The sequence below is a fragment of the Aspergillus caelatus genome (genome assembly GCF_009193585.1).
Source record: "Aspergillus caelatus strain CBS 763.97 unplaced genomic scaffold BDV27scaffold_102, whole genome shotgun sequence".
In the NCBI taxonomy this organism is placed as follows: Eukaryota; Fungi; Ascomycota; class Eurotiomycetes; order Eurotiales; family Aspergillaceae; genus Aspergillus; species Aspergillus caelatus.
In genome coordinates, this window is record NW_022475365.1 from 1691 (window position 1) to 19889 (window position 18199).

Genomic DNA, 18199 nt, shown 5'->3' on the forward strand with positions numbered 1-18199 from the left:
TGAACTCAAGTAGATGCGGACCTGCCTAGTATCTCCGTGTTTAACCTACCATGACTAGGACTACCAGGTTAGGCATCATTTTAGTGGCCATGTTTCTCATTGGAACACATGAAGAAAAGCTAGAGACCAGTATTATACTGTACAAATCCCTCACATTGTTCGACGCTTCGCTGAACTTAGCTTTATGCAGAGAGAAAATAAAGATCCTACAACATCATAAACTAAAATTTTACTATGCGTATTATACACTAGGATGGATGATTTCATTTACCCTGACCCCTCGCAAATTTTAAAGCGATATGCAGGCGCGTATTATACATACATTATACACAACGGTTCCGAAGTCGTGCGCCTAGAGGGCAGCCTAACAGCGAGAACGGCAGCTAGGCCACGATAGGCCGTAACGAGGCTCTAAGTTCGTTTTCAGGAAGTGGCACAGTCTACATGTACATACAAGGATATAGATACTCTAGTTGTGGTAGCCTGCATATCGCTTTAAAATTTGCGAGGGGTCAGGGTAAATGAAATCATCCTAGTGTAAAGCTTTGCAAGTGTCCCTATTATTGCAGGGTGGTGAGGAACAGAAGACAATACAGACCCCGCAAGGCGAGAGCTTAATATCACCCTCATGTAATAGAAACAGATGTAGATAGATCACACAAGAATTAGCTATAGTCGACTCACAAACGAGAGGTCAACACACAAACAAATACACGCTCAATGACTCGTTCAGCTGGTACATATCATGGGCCTCTGTAGAAGCCTTATTAGCGACATCACTTTGCCAACAAGTATGTGAGTATGCACTAATTCCACTGGGAAAGACTTTAGCTGAACTATTCTGCTGAGTAATTTATAAATGAGACGTGAAATTCTCGTAAAGCATTTTCGATCAAGAAGAGAGGAATTATACGGTGGAAGATGCATTTTTGTTATTACCGTACTTATAGTATGTGCTCTACAAAATCCCTAGTAACCGCCTGACCACATCTGGAATGGCCTTCTGAATCAGAAACGCCCGCTTAATATAAGCCTTCGCACTCAGGTCTTATTATGGAGTCCAGAGGAAATTATCACATGTGAAATTGAAGGTGATCTCGCTGACTGATTATGGAAACTTTCTGATAGCCGTATTATGAATAAGGGTAGGTCTACAGTAGTACCCTTCTGTCATGGAGGGCCTTCAGTCATATAGTCTCTTTAGCATCGCACATCCTATGGACTCGGAACTTATTCTGCTAATGTATGGAAGACTATTTCTTTGAGGATCCAATATATCTATCCCCCAATTTTTTTTTTCGCTGCTTGTTACGTAACAGAGAAGTCAGGTATAAATAAATATATATAGAAGTATATTCTATCATGATTCAATTACCAGTCACCAGCCAACTACGGCATATGTGAAGTCCGAGGAAGCATATTCCTTAGATATCTGCACAGAAATCGACAACTCGAAGGTGTCTGTTCGTTTCTGATTTCCTCTTTCTCTTTCAGTCTAAGGCCAGTATATTATACATTGCTCCAGCAACAATGAGAAGGCTGTTGAGACTGGCCCTTGCTGCGGTCTCGTTGGCAGGTATATCCATTGCTGACAACTTCACCACGACTTGTAATGGGTATTACCTTGAAGACGATCATATTTTGCATGCAACCTGTACAGCGAAGAATAATGTGGCAAACCAGAGACAACTTGATTTGAATGATTGCCTTGCAAATTTGGATGGCCAGTTAGCACTTGTTGGGAAGTACGTGCGCGCCTTACTGTACTAGGCTGAATAAGCTCACAACAATTAGGGGAAACGCATTTGCCACGTGTATCCACGGCTGCGGCCTATGTTTTTTAGAAGGAGAGAAACTTACGTGCTCCTGCCGAAGAAGCGACATGCGGAGTGTGACATTCAATGCACTCGACTTAGGTCAGTTCGGTTCAACCTTCGGGTAACATATGGCTTACTGATAGTGTGTAGATGTTATCGTTATGAATCAGGATGGGAAGCTGTTGTGTAACCTGTAGGTATTAACTAAGTATCTTTTAATTTCAGAGGTATTGTACTAGGAAAACCATAAGAAAGCGTGGGGGGTAAGATAACATCGTGAAATATATTGTAGGAGAATGTCGTGTGGAACTCAGGAGCATATGTACCACATTATTATAGTATATTTATTACACTCAACTATATGTTGTTCTCCTAGTTATCCGAGAACACATAGTTGTAGCATAAACTGCAATGTTCCACGTTTTCCCATTTCCTAAGAGAACCAGCCTGCAGAATTGTGTAACTGCCTCATAGGGTGTCAGTCAGCTGTTGCTTAAAGCACAATCGACTAGCAACACTGTAGAGACATGAAAAATAAAACGTACAGCATGCGGGTCAACTGTACCTTCACAAGCTCGTCAGATATATTCTTCCATTTTTTACCAAAGCTTTGGGGACGAATCTTAGTTAGCTAAACCTGCTTACCTATGCATATAACGCCCAGTTGTAATGCAGAGCTTAGGTGGTGACATCAGATTGTAGGGCAACTTCACATGGCATCGCTGGGATTTGAGAAAGCATGAGACGCTAATTTCTGGATACGTACCCTGCAGCCAAGTGTGATCCTCCTCTACTAGTACGGTATCGATTGATGAATGATTCCACTTTACCTGGCCATTGTAAATAAAAGAGGTATGCAGCCTACTACAACTATATCTCTACCTTTGTATCTCTATATTATATGATTCCTTTTGTCTTACGGGCAAGCTCTAAGCCTCCTTTAGGGGCCTATGTTGGCCATTGCCACCATTTCAGTACACCGGGGGCACTTTGGTCCGCAGCTACGAAATCTTTGAGATACTTCTGCAAGATTCAATACGGCCTTCATGATGCTGGCTTCTTATTTCCCTCCTTGCATGGCTGATATATCACCGAATTCTCCTCTAATAACTCTGCGCAATTTTTGTCGTGGGATATTTAATATTGGATAGTCAAGCAAACCATGGGTTATTGTTTCCTTTGCCCCGCATTCATGTTTACTGTATCGTCTTCTCAAAACCTATAAAGCTTACCGTATGGTGCGAGCCAGTACTGACTAGTCCGCAGCTGGGTGAGTAGACAGTCACGGTTTTCGCAGCTACAGGCTATGTAATTATCGAGTGTAGATGGATAGCAGCTTCGTGTCGGTCCAGCGAAGGCGCCTTCATTCGCGTTCCCACCCTTGTATGGCTGCCGTTTCTTATGAGATAAGGTGGTAGGAAGGGTGGGTTTGTCTGGCCCCTGCTAGTTTGGCTACTATTGGTATAGAACTTGTCAAAATCAGTTTCTGAAATAGGCTCTTCGAGAGCATCCCCGAAACCTGGATGATAAGCCACACTAAAGCATACAAAAGTTGTATTAAATTATACAAGGCCTTTTTACCGTGTTATGCAATGACAATTGCGTGATTCACTTACTGTAGCAGGAATTGTACAAGTATCATATAATTCTTTTATGTTTCAACGTGGATCGGTATTCAGGGTTCGGGACTACTATCGAAAAGCATATTCCGAAAGCTGATCTCAAAAGTTCTCTAAATGTAGGTGTGTCATACAGTCCTTTATGCGAAATGTCATATGCTGGTCGACACACTCGCGAGAGAGGGATAGAGGGATAGAGGGATAGAGGGATAGAGAGAAAGAGAGACAGAGAGATCATTTACCTCGACCCCTCGCGAATGATACATAGGTTACAATAACTCTATATATCCAAATATATACCTGTGAATGTTCGACTTCCTGAAAGCGAACTTAAAGCCTCACCAGGGCCTTTCGTGGCCTAACTGCCGCTCCCATCGGTAGATTGCCCCTGTGCCGCACGATTACAAAGCCGTTGTGGCGGCCCAACGAAGTCTAGTAAGGACTTGGCTGTTTCCTGTGCGTAGAGAGACACTCTATGCAATAAGAGCCGCATCTAAGACTCGGAAGGCATTACAGAAATTGAGGGTAGATGTCGAAATTGCTCTCACTTGGTGCTATTTTCTATACGATGAGGATCTTGCTAACAGTACTGAAAACAGAAACGGAGAAACTAAACAGTCATGTAATCAATTGGCAAAAGAGCGATCGCAATGAAGTGCTTTTCGAATAAAGCTACAACGATCATCTTCGGAAGGCTCAGCAGTAGGGGACCAATACAAGGGCATCTTAGGGTCTCTTTTCATTAGATTTAGACCATCTTTCAACACTTCCGAGCTTATTTCACCTTCCCAGGCACGAAGTTCATCCTCTCTAAACACACCCTTTTGTATAAATCTGCTTACTACAGTATCGAAACAGCGGCATAAATCTAGAACCCTCGGGTAGCAATTGAGGATAAAGCTGGAAAGCACGCGCACTTCCCTGGACGAGAAATCTTTACTATTACTGTATTCCAAGGGTCAGTACACTCACTTTTTACTTCATAGGATTTACTCACATTTCAGCATCCATCCTTTTACCACACGTGACTAGGACTCCTTCACTGAGATAGTGTACCAATTCACACCACTTTTTACCCGTCTCTATCTCCATATCAAATTTTTCACGAGCAATTTTCCTGGATTTATCATCTGTTTTGTCCCATATAGTAGAATAATACCGAAAGAAAGCATCAGATGCTCTGGCATGGAGGCTTTTTTCCGAGTCTGCCTTAACGAAATTTGGCGACTTCTCAATCTTCTTCTTCTCTTCTTCATGCCAATAATACATCCGTATCTGGGCAACTCGACGCATAATAACCTTTGTTTCCGGGTCTTGTTCGATCTCCAGTTGCATCATATCTATCGAGCATTGATTCCAAAGCTCGTCACTTGCACTGGGAGCAGTTTGTGGCCAAAGCCCCTTTTCAAGCCACGTGTGCAAGATATTTTCCGTGAAAATCTCCAGATCCGACCTTATGATAGAATAACTTGCATGTATCGAGTGAGCAATCTTATCTGGGTTTATTTGGCCGGTTTCTTCAATTCCTTTCTCATACATGATCTCGAGGCCTTTGTGATATCGCTTGGACAACTTACTTTTGGCCTTCTCTAGAGGTGATGGAGGGGGTGAGACTGATGCAGTGATCCTGGACTGTTCAGCTGGTTTGAATGGGCTACGCTGTGGGCTATCCTGTAATGGACTGTGACTGATTTCGGCAGAAGGTGTGTGTCCAGGAATGTCCATCGTCGGCTCTGGATGAGGTGACAGATTCACGAATTCCAAGATCGGATCAACCTCTGGATCTAGCGGATAATGTCCGAAGGGGGTATTGTCTTGGATGGGGAAATCTTGGTTGTAGTCAATACCGTCATTCCACTCAGTACGAAATTCTGGTGTTAAGGATGGCATTGGCGCTCTGTTGGAGGGCATGTCTAGATTTAGTGGATAATGTCCAAAGCAGACGCTGTTCTGTACTGGGAGATCTTGGTTGTAGTTAATATTGGGATCCTGCTCAGTACGAAACTCTCGTGTCAAGGCAGGCATTGACATTGTGTTGATGAGCATGTGATTATCGTCTAAATAGGGTTGAGGATAAGCATTGGAACACAGATTCCGTAAAACTCCAGTCGGCTCTATGTATGGCACTTAAGGACCAGTCAGCTTCAATTTAGGAGGTATTCTTGATTGTCAACTACCACTATGGCGCGTTCCGTAATCATATTTAAGCTATATATGACTTAACGCGGGAGGTTACTGAGATAGACGTACCTGAGAAAAGTTCTTGATATCTACCACATAATACTTCCACTAAGTTCCGTTGCTGGGACTCGTTAAGTTCAGTTACTTGCATAACACTATGTGCCAGTCTTTGTGCAACCTGAAAAGTGGAAAGTAAGCCCAATCCTATGCAAGATCCGTTATTGCACACGGAAACAGGACGACAAAGGTCTTCACCTCTTCAATTTTGTCTGATGAGGAAGAGCAAGCACCATATCTTGGGATCTGCGTGTGTTATTAGCACATTGTGTCAAGTCAGCTCAATAAGACATACAGACCGGGAGTTTGAGGACAAGAGTAGTCACCATAGTTACAATGACTGAGAGGATGTATAGAGAATAATCATACAACTGTATAAGGTGCGTACCAGGGACTGCTTTCAATTTATGGGCGCTTGAATAATTCTGGATCCGCGTTGCGAATATAATAATCAAGGATGAAGCATTTTGGGGGGAGGGGTCTTTGAGAACTCTTAGGGTAAACAATACCTTCAAATAGTTCTGGGGTTATTTAAAAACGGTCTTCGACATTCAATGTGAAACTTCCTAGATTAATCTTTCTATTATATCATTTACAACTGTAGAAGACTTTATATCCAGTACAGCACTAGTAGGCCTGTCTTCCTCATACTCAGACAGCACTTCCAGAGGATACATAGCTCTTTGCTGTATATCAGAAATTCACAGGGAAAGTAAGTATACTGTGAAAAGCCCTGCAAAAAGAGGAGTGAGCGAGCGAAACTATAATGTGCTGACAGTTTTTATTGCCTCAGGGTTTGTAAAGAAATACTAGCAAGATAAGACTCTACTAATACACTTAATCTCTCTCCTGTGCTGTAACTTTGTAACTTCTATACATCTCTTAAAAGGTCATTCCAAGCCTCAAGTGCCTCTTTCTCACAGTGGGCCAATTCCTCCAGCTTTTGCTGAAGCCTCACTGCAACATCCCTCCCAGGATTTGCTCCCTTTTGCCTTAAAAAGTCGTCAACAGCTTGTTCTACAATGTCCTGGAGTTGCTTGAGTAAGGTATAGCATCTTCTATACAAAGAATTCCTGGCCCGATGCCACCCTATCTCGCGGATGAGGCCAATCTCAGTCTCTGCCATCTGCGTGAGAGTCAGGGGTGGCCTTGTTTTTAGCAAGAAAGAACTACACCTGGATGCGAAAAATAAGCGATGGATCAGAACAAATTTAGAATTGCACCAATAATAGTGTACCTGACGGAAACTGTTACAGCTGGAAATCCTGCATAAACCGAAGACGTCCTTGTTCGAATGCCGGTGACGTGTAAGCAATGGAATAAAAGAAAACAGAGAATAGAGAATACTGTAAAGCAGAAGTATCTTTAAAAGATCATTAATGTGAGGGGTTTTGCTATGCAGGATTCTGATAATGTTTGAAAATCTTTTAGATGACTGTCTCGCAAAAAGGGTCCCCCAAAATCTCGAGGAGCCTCAGTGGTTCAATCCGTAGCTAGAAAGAAACAATAAGGCATTCAATATGATCTGAGATTACAATGTGTTAGAATCTTATTGCTACGATGGATTATGTTTGTTGGAAATACTGATGGTTGAAGTGAGTGCCATGTAGATTATCAGTTTCGATGGGTTCAGAACTGTCTCTGACTGTCATAAATCCTTCCTTATACCCACCTCTCGTCGGCATATATTTGCTTCCCGCTACATAACCAGATAGCTTTTGTATCACATGTGACCGAATGGCATGGTAGTTTTGAGACTTGTTTAATTGTTTCGTTGGCCAATAATACCGCCCTTTAAGCTGGCAGCGAAGACGATTTGTCGGAGTCACTTTTGCACCCATTAAAGATTGCATGTAAATTATGTACAGTACCACACCTACTAGCACATATCAAACCATGCATTGTGCTGTTGGGCTTCATTTCAATAGGTAACCGGAAAGGGAAGAGGTGCCCACGCAATCTAGCAGAGCTAGTGTGTCCAGGCAAGGCAAGGCAAGCAGCGGAGGAATAGAGATTGACCAAGAGAAGAAGACATTCTTGAGTGATAATACACACAGGTTTTGGAACAGCTTCGTATCTATTGCGGGAATTATTTGCAGAATATCAATCCGTACTTCCTTGGAAAAACTCAAGTGTAAGGCTTCAAGCTCTGAATTTTGCCGCAGGCATCTTCGAAGTATCTTGATCTGTCTTTCGCTATGGATTCCATCCCAGGACAGAGACTTCAGATAACGTAACCTTAGAAGCCCGTCAACATTTTGCTCACATGGAATACCAAGAGATTTGAACTCTCTTTGATTCGGGGAGATAGTGGAAAGCGTAATCGAGGTGAGTTGTGGTTGCAGCTCTGGAAGGTATCCGCTGTACCCCAATATTTCCCCTGGAAGCCAAGGGAACTCCCACCTGTAAAGTAAGAACTTCGAATAGAGATTTATAAAGAAGATGTGACGTACATGAAGGCAGTTAGCTTTCTAGGCGCTAGTTGTTCTAAAATGAGTCTGGCTGCGAGGCCAAAGCTCTTGGGAAAGCATCCATCTGTTCGGATTGGAGTGCTTGCGATTCTGTGACCGATCCTTTCAGGTACATCAATTATAAATCGAAGATCCCTTACCAAGCTCAGGGAGCGTGCTCGGCCCAATCGAGAATGACATTGGAAAAAGTTCTTAATAAGTAAGAGAGCATTTTCTGGTGCTATTGGGATGTGCAAGCATTCGAACAAGACGGGCGCTGTTATATCATTTAATCCTCGAGAAACAGCCGACAGTGCCCTTATTTCCTGCTGATCGAGCTATAATGCAAGTTAACTAAGTACAATAGCAGGACTGTGGTGAGTTAGTTACCATGGCAATTATCCTCTTTAAGACTGACGGCGGTAGACGCTCTAACATACTGGCTGTTAAGCGTAAAATATGAAAGATGAATGTGGCGGTATCGGCTCGCGTTATCCGTAAAAGCGCGCTAGCATTGCGGTTGAGCATGGAGCTCTAGGATGCGCATATGACTTTACGTACCTTACATATATGCTGCAGACATCAAAATTTTGTCTGTAGCTAGGTACCCCTTCCTCAATTTTAAGCACCGGGATTTACCATACTACCCTTACTCATTTGTATCGGCTAAAGAACTACCATCATAAGTAGAAGTAAGAACATCTAAGAGAATAACCTCACATAATAGTGTTTTAATTCGTTATCAAGTGCAACTCTCTCGTGGCCCGTGTTGATGGAATATTGTATCGACGTTTTGTGCAGGTCTTGTTGACGTTCAACATAGCTCCCATTTTTTCAGTATACCGGGTACGTATAAAGCTCAGCGGAGGTGTTTTCAACTTTGTTGGTGAAGCGAATATGAAACTATTTTCTGATCTATTATTTTTCTTCCGTTTCGAAAGCCTTCTCTCTTTTACATTTTCTTTCCTTCCCTTTCCCCCTTTCTTTGGCCCAAATCCGCAACTTCTCTAATAGGAGATACAGTACTATACAACAGAGTATTTCTTGTTGATCACTGTGACAGGGAGCATTCTAATCAGCTTATTTAATAATAAAGTTATGTCAACGATATCAATGGGGATAAACAAAACAGTGCCATCCATACACTATCCCAGTGCCAAATGGAATCGCCCCGCAATGCGGTTTTCTGGAAAAGCTCTAATCAATTTAAACCTGGATCATAAAAAGCGATCGGGCGCCGTGTCCATTCATTCGTTAAACGCTCTTAGATGATTTCTAACATCAGTTCCCGCAATATGCTCTCTAATATTATTGTCAAGCCCTAGCTACTAAGCCACGTTAAACCATCAAAAATTCATGCAAAACTTATACAATAGCCGTTAACTTAACTAGATGAAGGTTACGACATTAGTTAGTTGCGCCCTTAATTTACGTAACTCGTATAATTGCGCATAATTATTTATGTTTTAGGTTGAAGAAGTATCTTGGTTTGGGAATGACATTGTAGAGCGTATTGTGGGAAGCGATGTCGAAAAAAATCTGCAGATATGTAGAACTATAATGACGGAAGAAAGATTGCGATGTTCAATATACACTGTAGCCACACCTATGCTGAACTAACGTAAACTCGCCATCATTTCGGCATTCAGGGAGCTGCATCATAGCTTCCTCGTATTCAGTCTGGAATAAATCATAATCCAGCCAATTGTTCTCGCTTGATGCTTCCTTGAATATTATAGAAGCAACAGGCGAAATTGTTCCACCTCTCGAAATATAATCCAGGCAAATCTGTGGGAACTCCTCTGTGTATATAGCCTTCTTAACATTTTCTTCAGTAGGAATAGTGTTGCAACTCAAACATGCTGCGATGAACCCGGAGATACCAGCAAAACCTTCCCTCATAGCTCTACGCTGGGCCAGCTCCAGTTGCAGCTCGGGAGATGCGAATATCAAATTCTCTGCATTTAACCGAGTCCAGGCTTCCCCTTCCTCAATATTATCTCGAAGGAAGCACCACCAACGGTTTGCATGCCATTGCAAAAACATGCGCATTCGAGGACTTAAGAATCCTGCTATGCATTCACCGCAAGAGCATTTAGAACGGGAGTAAGGCTTTCCAAGACTCGAGTGGATTGTGTATTCAGCCGATGTCAGCGGTGAAGAAACAGAGACCTCGCGACAGCCAGATAAAACTTCAAAATGTTCGACTGTTCCTTGGTCCTCCAGTATGACGTTTTCTTCCATGACTTTTTCATATGTCCAAAGGCCTGGTGATTCGACAAAGCATAGGCTTCAAAGAATGGAAAATAACAATGCTGACCAAGTAGAGTTAGTACCCAACAAAGATTCGAGTATCTTGTCAAAGAAGGAACTTACAACGGAAATATGTAGTTTTTTCCAAAGAGGACGGAGGCTGTCTTATGAAAGGGACGAAATTTAGCAAGAGGAAAGTGATTAGACGTTTATGAACCCTTTCTTTTATCACCAGTAACTAGAGGAGGATACGACACAACGAGATGCTCCGAGAGTTTTTCTATACTTAATGTTATCCTGACTGGCCCCATGAACCGTTCCGCCGCAAAGAGAATTGAACTATCATTCGTCAGTCAATGTGTTTCGATGAGCAATATATGAGTATACGAACATGTCAGCCACGTGGGCAATCACTCCTACTGAACATTAGGGTTGTTCAGTCTCAGTCATCTGAACCTATATTTAGTTTGCAGTGCACTAATTAATTAACATAGGTAAGTGATGTCCAACAAGACGATTTCGTATGATTTTTCGCCGGATACACTACCCATTAGTGCATACAATAATAATAATGCCCGTGACTACCATCAACTTTTCCTGAAGTTGCAATAGTTATGATGAGATGAATCCTCTTCTGCAGTACAATTACAGTATGCTTAGTCCGTCGTCTTGGGAGCCCCTCATTAAAGGGGGCGACGTTTGTGTAATGCGAAATAAAAAGAGTGGGTATAGAAGGGTTAATATATTAGTAGGCTTGATCTGGACTAGTGGCTATTGCTCGTCTAGTTCTGTTTGATGCCCTGGTATGTGGCGTCTGTTACTAACTATTGCTTTGGACAACCACCTGGAAACAGCGCCACAAATATACGATACGAGAAATTGATCTTTGTCTTCTTCTTCTTCTTCTTCTTTTTTTTTTTTTCCATCAGGAACAGCGGCGACTAAAACATTATCTTCGCAAATCTCTCAGTACAAATCATATCACACTGCTAGTTCATTGGTTACTATGATCGGGAACATCTCGTGGAGCTGTCTCTGCTGCAAATCCAGCGGTTATCGCAAATGGAAATCAGAGATTTGGTTCCATGGCCCTGGTACAGCGCTTGAAGTAGCGATCATCTATACTCTGCGCCTCTTTCTACCGGCTAAACGTCGAATCAGGATATATACATTATGTGAAGAATGCAGCGAGATTGAAGGGTTACTTACTGAAGAGGAACAACTACACTATATCTATCAATTAGCCAACGATACAGATCTATCAGCAGTAAAACTTGGATGGAGACGACAAGAATGGGTATTTTATTATCCCATCTCGGAATGCTACAAGATAATGGCAAATGATGTCCAGCTCCATATAATCAACTCAGCGGCGATTCGTGTTGCATAAGAGCGTTTGTCAATCACTTAGGGCGTGGTCAAATATTGATAGTGTGCAGTGGTTTGGCATCTCTGATCTATAGTTACCGATTTGTTGCTGTTCCTTTTTCCAATTTTCTTTGTCATATACATAATATTCATTCGTTTTCTTTTACCATCAGAATGCCAAGAATATTAATATACATTGAGCTGCGGAAATCATCTTGCCCCTCTTCATTCCACTTTAAGATGGTCTTGGCATAGGAGCCAAACCAATAATGGTTCTAAAGAATCTATTAGTAATCCAGTAGCTAGTTAAGGATATACATTCGCGTATGTAATAGTTTGCATAGAGTGAATTTGTTTCGCGGGACTATGTACAGCCCTTCTCGGAATCGGTTGGACTCACATGCCTCAATCTTACGTTGTTGATCAAATAAACTTTGAGAATAATTGTAGCAAATTTTGTCTCTGTGCCGGAGCAAAATATGAAACTACACTCAATTACACATGGGCTGGGGCTCACAATCCAGCTAATGGCAAGGGCCAGGGAAAAATACACTACTACCATCGATGTCCTTCCAATGCAAACGTAGCAAATTACTTAGGTGCATCCAACAGAAATGCCTTCGCAGGAAGAGATCCCTTGCCAATAACGAAAGGCCCTCATATTCTGGTGTGACGTATGAGGAGAGAATCAAACAATGGCCACGTCTGTGGAGGCTTTCTATAAGGTATCAAGACATCTTTTAGCTGCCATGAGGGTTACTGAGATAATTTTCTCTTACCATCACTCAAATGTGGGACATATGACTCTTGGACTCCCAGGTGGGCCCAAAATTGTACCGAGTAAGTATAAGGACCCCGATCGGATTCAACATAGCTAGCTGACACGGTGGAATTAAATAACACAGACCCCCCCCTCCTAAAACGTGTTTCTAATTGACCAGTTGATACAGAAATATTAATGCAGGATGTCCAAATCTAAAGGGAGTGGAAAATGTAGCAGACAAGCGATTCACAGCTGGCGTGACTAAACTATTGAGAAGGTTTGAAGGCATGGTAGAAGGGGTTGCATTTCAGCTAGTCATTACTTATGTTATATACTTTCTTTACCATCCTCATGGTTTTGACTACTCAGCTTATAGATGGCTAGAATTAGGGTAGCTTTGGAAAGACAATATATATACTAAGCTAAATTTCTAAAGAAATTGAATCTGAGTTGTGGTCTCCATGAATTCTTGATTTCATATCTTCCTATAATACATCGGTATACATATAAGAATTTTGAACTGTTAAATATGGCGCCTACTAAGCCAGCTACCCTTGCGTATGCAAAACTAGTGGAAGTCGGGCTTATCCAACATATAGGGCCGAATAAACAGGAGGGGAGTCTGCCTGCAGCAACCAAGGACGGAACCCAGAAACTTACTGACCCTCAGAGAAAAAAATTGATGACACAGTTGAATGAGCTAGTCCAATGGGTGCAGCAGGCTGCAGGCTCCAATGTTCTTGATATTCCAGGTTATAAAGGAAGTCATGAAGCAGCGAAAGAGTTCTTGCTCGACGTTCTGAAAGTAGCAGAAGGCGAAAATATTGACGGTGCGGCTACGGCTATGGGAAGTAAGTTTGTTACAGTATACAATTTAAAAATTATGTGAGCTGACAATCACCCAGAGGTCGAATCTGCAAGTACGACCCCCAGCCGGGGAGACACTCCAGCGGCAGACCCTCCAGCGGCAAACCCATCAGCGGCAGACCCTCCAGCGGCAAACCCTCCAGCGGCAGACCCTCCAGCGGCAGACCCTCCAGCAAAGAGAATTCAGCGTCGCCGTTATAACCCTAAGGGTAGGAAGGCAAAAGCTGAATCAACCATTGAAGGAGTAGAACCTGAGAATTTCTCGTGGACAACGGGCGACCCACATGAATGGCCATGGCCTACGTACGAGCTGCCCAACGGTGGTGCCCTCATGGCTGAGAAAACCACTAATAGGATGGATTCAGATAAAAATCCTATAAGCTACTATCTAGTAGAATTAAGAGTGGAAGTCGAAGGTCTGGGGGTACTCTATCAACACAAGCTGGTTAGGTATAGCGACTACCCTGGAGAAATCGATGCTTGGAAGGAGGCAGCTGGTGAGGAAAGATGCAAATTCGCGGCCACGGACAAACCTGACTCTAAAGAAAAGCTGCGGAATGGCAAATCCTATGAATTCGAGAGACTAGATTTCATTGCGTCTCTGACGCCAGGAAGCAAGGATCCAACAAAGGGGTCTCAAAAGAGGCCAGAAACCGAGTGTATCGTTGCGGTTAAAGGGCACGAAAAACCCATATTCTTAACTATGGGAGAGTTCTTCCGGATGGTTGGTAAGAGAAAAGCAGAGAGTTTGATTATCTTTGTTTGCAACAGAGACGGGATGTCTTTGCCAGGCAAAACCGAAGCAAGAAGGATATCGTATATGAATCCGGCATGCCCAGATAATACGGAGAGCCTGGAATTCCAGGAAAAAAATAAACCGATCCCAGCACAAGCTGTAATTCAACAGTCGGAGACAGCAGTTCCTGATGAGCACCTGAAACGAACCGTGAGGGAAATGTTGGCCGTCGAGAAGCAAAGGGTGGATGTACGGTTTCAGAAGATCGAGAGCGACGTCTACGGAGTCAAGAGCACCCTTCACGCACACGGAGGCTATTTACAGAGTATTCTTAGCCTACTACAAGAGAATCTGCCAAATAAAAACCCAGACACTCAACCTCGAGATACTATTCCTGTTGGAAGAAAACTGATGGATGTGCTTCAAGGTTCGGGAAACAGTCGACAATCGGAAAGACAGCAAACCCTACCACCCTACACCTCTCCGAGTCCAGAGGTAGCCCAGCAGCAAGTACAGCGTTCCATTGAGGTATGAGCTTTGTGGTTCTGGTCTGGATGACCAGCAAGCTTTCTTGTTGCATGCGACCCGATATAATGTTCCGCTACAACACCATAAGCTAAAACTAGGGAGGAGATGTCCTTATTTCCTACAGGAATATGCTAGAGGTTGAATACGTTTCTATGCATTCCAGATTTCTATTCATTCTTAGTGTTTTGAGTTTTAAGTGCTGTATCGCCATCGAACGCTCTGCCTCTAATTTTCATATCTATCATTCCATTATTCTCATTTTCCCTCCAAATTGCAAACCATCTGGAAAATAAAATACCTATAATAGATAAAAATGTTTTATTTACGTCATGCGATGCTTGCCTGGTAACTTGGCTAGAGTATAGCGTAGTTTGGAGGTTTTTTTTGATACACCTAGTGTGTGGAAATTGAACGCAGGTTTCGCGGTACATAGCTCATTTATGTACTGCACTTAGCAAAGGTCAGACGTGCTGTGGCCTAAAACATAAAATCTTCGATCCTAAACCCAAGGTCATGCTGTAACTGTCCCTGCTTAAAATGTTGGACCCTCCTCTTGTACAGCCCTGAAGTGCTGAGGGAACACTATCGGTGAGCCCAAGGATCTGTCATGTCGTTCTATAGACGAAATTCCAGTGCAAATTGCAGATGCACTAGCAAGTAATGAGCCCTCCGCGGAGGATACGTCTGCTTGTAGCCAACCATCTTTGATCCGATGGCTGGTCAAAAGTAATAGGGACCCAGGACTTAGACTAATCGTGTCGCAATGGTAGTATATGTTCATATTGCGGAGCAGTCTGTTTTCACTAAGCCGGGATATTATCTTGTATAGCAGAATATTCAAGACCAGCAAATCCTGTGTGACTCGACTGTCATAAGGCACTCTAACTTTTGCTTTAACGTAAGATGGGGTCGCGTCGTGGGCCTCTAGAGGCTCAAATATAAAATCGGAGAATGCTTCAGCACCAGTCATCAGACTAGTAAGGCGACGGAATGGCACATCAATAGGTGTGCTGTCTTTTGCGACGTGGGACATGCTTTCTGGTAACAGTCGGGCAGATCTTCGGAAGGTTCAATGGATTAATAGATTATTCAGCTGGAGACTTGCATTGTAAGATTATTCAAATCTAAAAGGCCAGGCTTTTAGTAATTGCGAAGTCATCTCAAAAGGAATTTCCAAACGTCTTAAGAACCACCAAGCTCAGGCTTGTTACAGCCTGAGTCCAATTGGTGTCATCCACACTCTTTCAATGATGGCCTTAACTGTAAATGCGCTAAACTATAATAGGCTGCTACATCGGAGGCCCCAACCATGCAAATGTTATAATTGTGCCAAGGTCACAAGAAAGCTAACTTTATATGTGCTAGTTTATCTCCACTGTGGGCTTCCAGTGTTTGAATTACACCAGTTCCGACCATAACTGTTCCAGTTGATCTGCTCAGCCAAATTCGAACCGGCTACTAGTGGCTTGCAACATATGACGAGCAGCATCACTTTTAGAGCGATGAGGAACATGAATGTGGAGCGGTGGAGATGGTGGAATGGTTGTCCATGTATCAATAGATTGTCCGCGACTGAACTAGCTGCGTCCAAGAGCTACGACGCAAAATTGGAAAAGCACTCAACAACATTTCAGATATGCTGGGAGAATCTGACTACAGTTAGGTATGTAGACTGAAAGATGCCCTCAGAATAGTCTTTCCAAGACGCGAGCCACAGGGGCTGGGAAATAGAACACCAGGAACCGGCCACCACGGGCCTCGACCGGCTCTACGATCGTTAGGAAAATAACAGTTTACTGTAAATAGATACAAAGATAGAGTATAGATAGTGGCACCTTCGCATATCAGCATATGAATTAATAACGAGTCTATACTGAACAACATGTGGATTGAAATTTGGGGAGGAATAAATATCGGTTGGTCGTTTGAACAATCATTTCATTACGCAACAATATTGTTCATGAACAGTATTACAGTTTAGGATTCTTTGTAATGTGCATCCGTCAATTCTGTTTGTGCTTAAATATATTCAGACATACTGAAGTGTGCACTGCACGTTGGATAGACAGTGGAATTGTCACCTTGCTGGAGTATCTTTCAAATCCTAATGTGTTCACTGTAGCGGCAAGGTCTATCAGAAATCGTGGTCCTTGGTAGCTGTCATCTTATAGTATCTCAGCCGCACCTCGCATTATAGGTCTTTGTATGCACATCGTAGCTTTAATAGACTTAATTTAACTAACTACAAGGAGTATTCAGGCCATGCAATTGGTGTCATGCTCAATAATACATAGCACTATCACACGCAGAAGACCATCAATATGTGGAGGGTCTTTCTCGAGCAATAGATGAACAAAGAAAACGCACTAAGTCAGAGAAGGTCGTTGATAACGTTTCTTCTAAAGCTAAGCTACTCGTAAATAAATTGATGTTGTCACTAGCTAAAATGTGTCATGACCAAAATAACTCGCCATGGGGAGGCAAAGCCTTGCATAGAGAGGTCCGTCACAGGGTGTAGACCTGTAAAGGTGGACGGTCTGGTTTTCACACCTGTATATCATATAAAAGCTTAAGTTTAGCCCGAATTACTAGAAATTTGGTTCCTAATTTCGATTCTTATGAACACTTGATGGGAATACACGTATAAGGAGACTGCATACATTGCTATCTACTATCCTAACATGTCATGGGCACTATCCAAGGTGCCGCATATAAATAATATTTTGGGTGATTGGCCAGTATATGCAGAGATGCTAGCTCAGTAGCACAGATAAGGAATTATACGTTTCAATCGATAAAGGCTTTTGCAATGTCTACCTGTTTCCATAGCGTCCAGGTATGAACCGACAGGATTCTACCGTCTGGAATCGTCTGATATGGGCCAACCATCGGCCCTTGCTACTGACAACCAACGCCGCACAATCGATCTCAGAAGAATCGGTGCATGTTGAAGAGATTGACACAACCCGAGGAACTCATTCCTTTGTAACACCATTCGATGGTCTTCAATCTGTCCTATCACCAGTCGTATTATATTATCCTCGTTCATCTCCAACCTCGCCGTATCGCATTGGGTTTGATCCTGAGGGAAATATACTTCACCGTTCATTGGTGCACTGAAAAGCAAGTCGATCGAATTAAGGAATTCTTTTGCCTCCCAGCCCTTCTTTATGGCGCCTTCGTACTTGAACAAGATCACCTCCTTCAAGGGCGAGGATAGCTTCCAGAGTCTGGCAAGGCTATACATAGACGCATGTACTGAAAGTTCATTGATCTCTCCTGTAATCATAATCAATACTTTATGTTTCAACGTATGCTTCATGTGTCTTGCCTGAACAGCCTGAAAACGGGCAGCGCTTGTCAGAGTATGTGCCCAGGTAAATAAGTTCCAGTAACTTCCAGACAGTGCCGATATCTCCGTACTCCAGCTCGTAACGAAGCTGACCCGTAACTTGGAAGCATCGCCGAAAGCGTTCTTGGAAATATGAACTCTCTGATTCCAAAATTATGGTATGGACTGGGAATTCCAAATCCTTCACAACGATGAATGCATCTGCACC

At 42.8% G+C, this 18199-nt stretch overlaps 4 protein-coding genes across 4 annotated transcripts; 2 read left to right on the forward strand and 2 right to left on the reverse strand.

Moving 5' to 3' along the window:
- Positions 1-1530: 1530 nt before the first annotated feature.
- BDV27DRAFT_158344 (CVNH domain-containing protein) lies at positions 1531-2014 on the forward strand (the record flags this gene model as incomplete). The annotated part of the gene is made up of 3 exons (XM_032072663.1): positions 1531-1745; positions 1795-1916; positions 1968-2014. The coding sequence occupies 3 exons, from the start codon at positions 1531-1533 to the stop codon at positions 2012-2014; spliced, it is 384 nt and encodes a 127-aa protein (XP_031926961.1).
- A 2290-nt stretch (positions 2015-4304) lies between these two features.
- Positions 4305-5461, reverse strand: BDV27DRAFT_145737 (uncharacterized protein; the record flags this gene model as incomplete). The annotated part of the gene is made up of 2 exons (XM_032070451.1): positions 4305-4375; positions 4501-5461. The coding sequence occupies 2 exons, from the start codon at positions 5459-5461 to the stop codon at positions 4305-4307; spliced, it is 1032 nt and encodes a 343-aa protein (XP_031926962.1).
- A 4118-nt stretch (positions 5462-9579) lies between these two features.
- On the reverse strand, positions 9580-10368 carry BDV27DRAFT_145738 (uncharacterized protein; the record flags this gene model as incomplete). The annotated part of the gene is made up of 2 exons (XM_032070452.1): positions 9580-9663; positions 9742-10368. 2 exons carry the CDS (start codon positions 10366-10368, stop codon positions 9580-9582), a joined length of 711 nt encoding a protein of 236 aa, XP_031926963.1.
- A 2669-nt stretch (positions 10369-13037) lies between these two features.
- On the forward strand, positions 13038-14645 carry BDV27DRAFT_158347 (uncharacterized protein; the record flags this gene model as incomplete). The annotated part of the gene is made up of 2 exons (XM_032072664.1): positions 13038-13359; positions 13414-14645. The coding sequence occupies 2 exons, from the start codon at positions 13038-13040 to the stop codon at positions 14643-14645; spliced, it is 1554 nt and encodes a 517-aa protein (XP_031926964.1).
- Positions 14646-18199: the final 3554 nt, after the last annotated feature.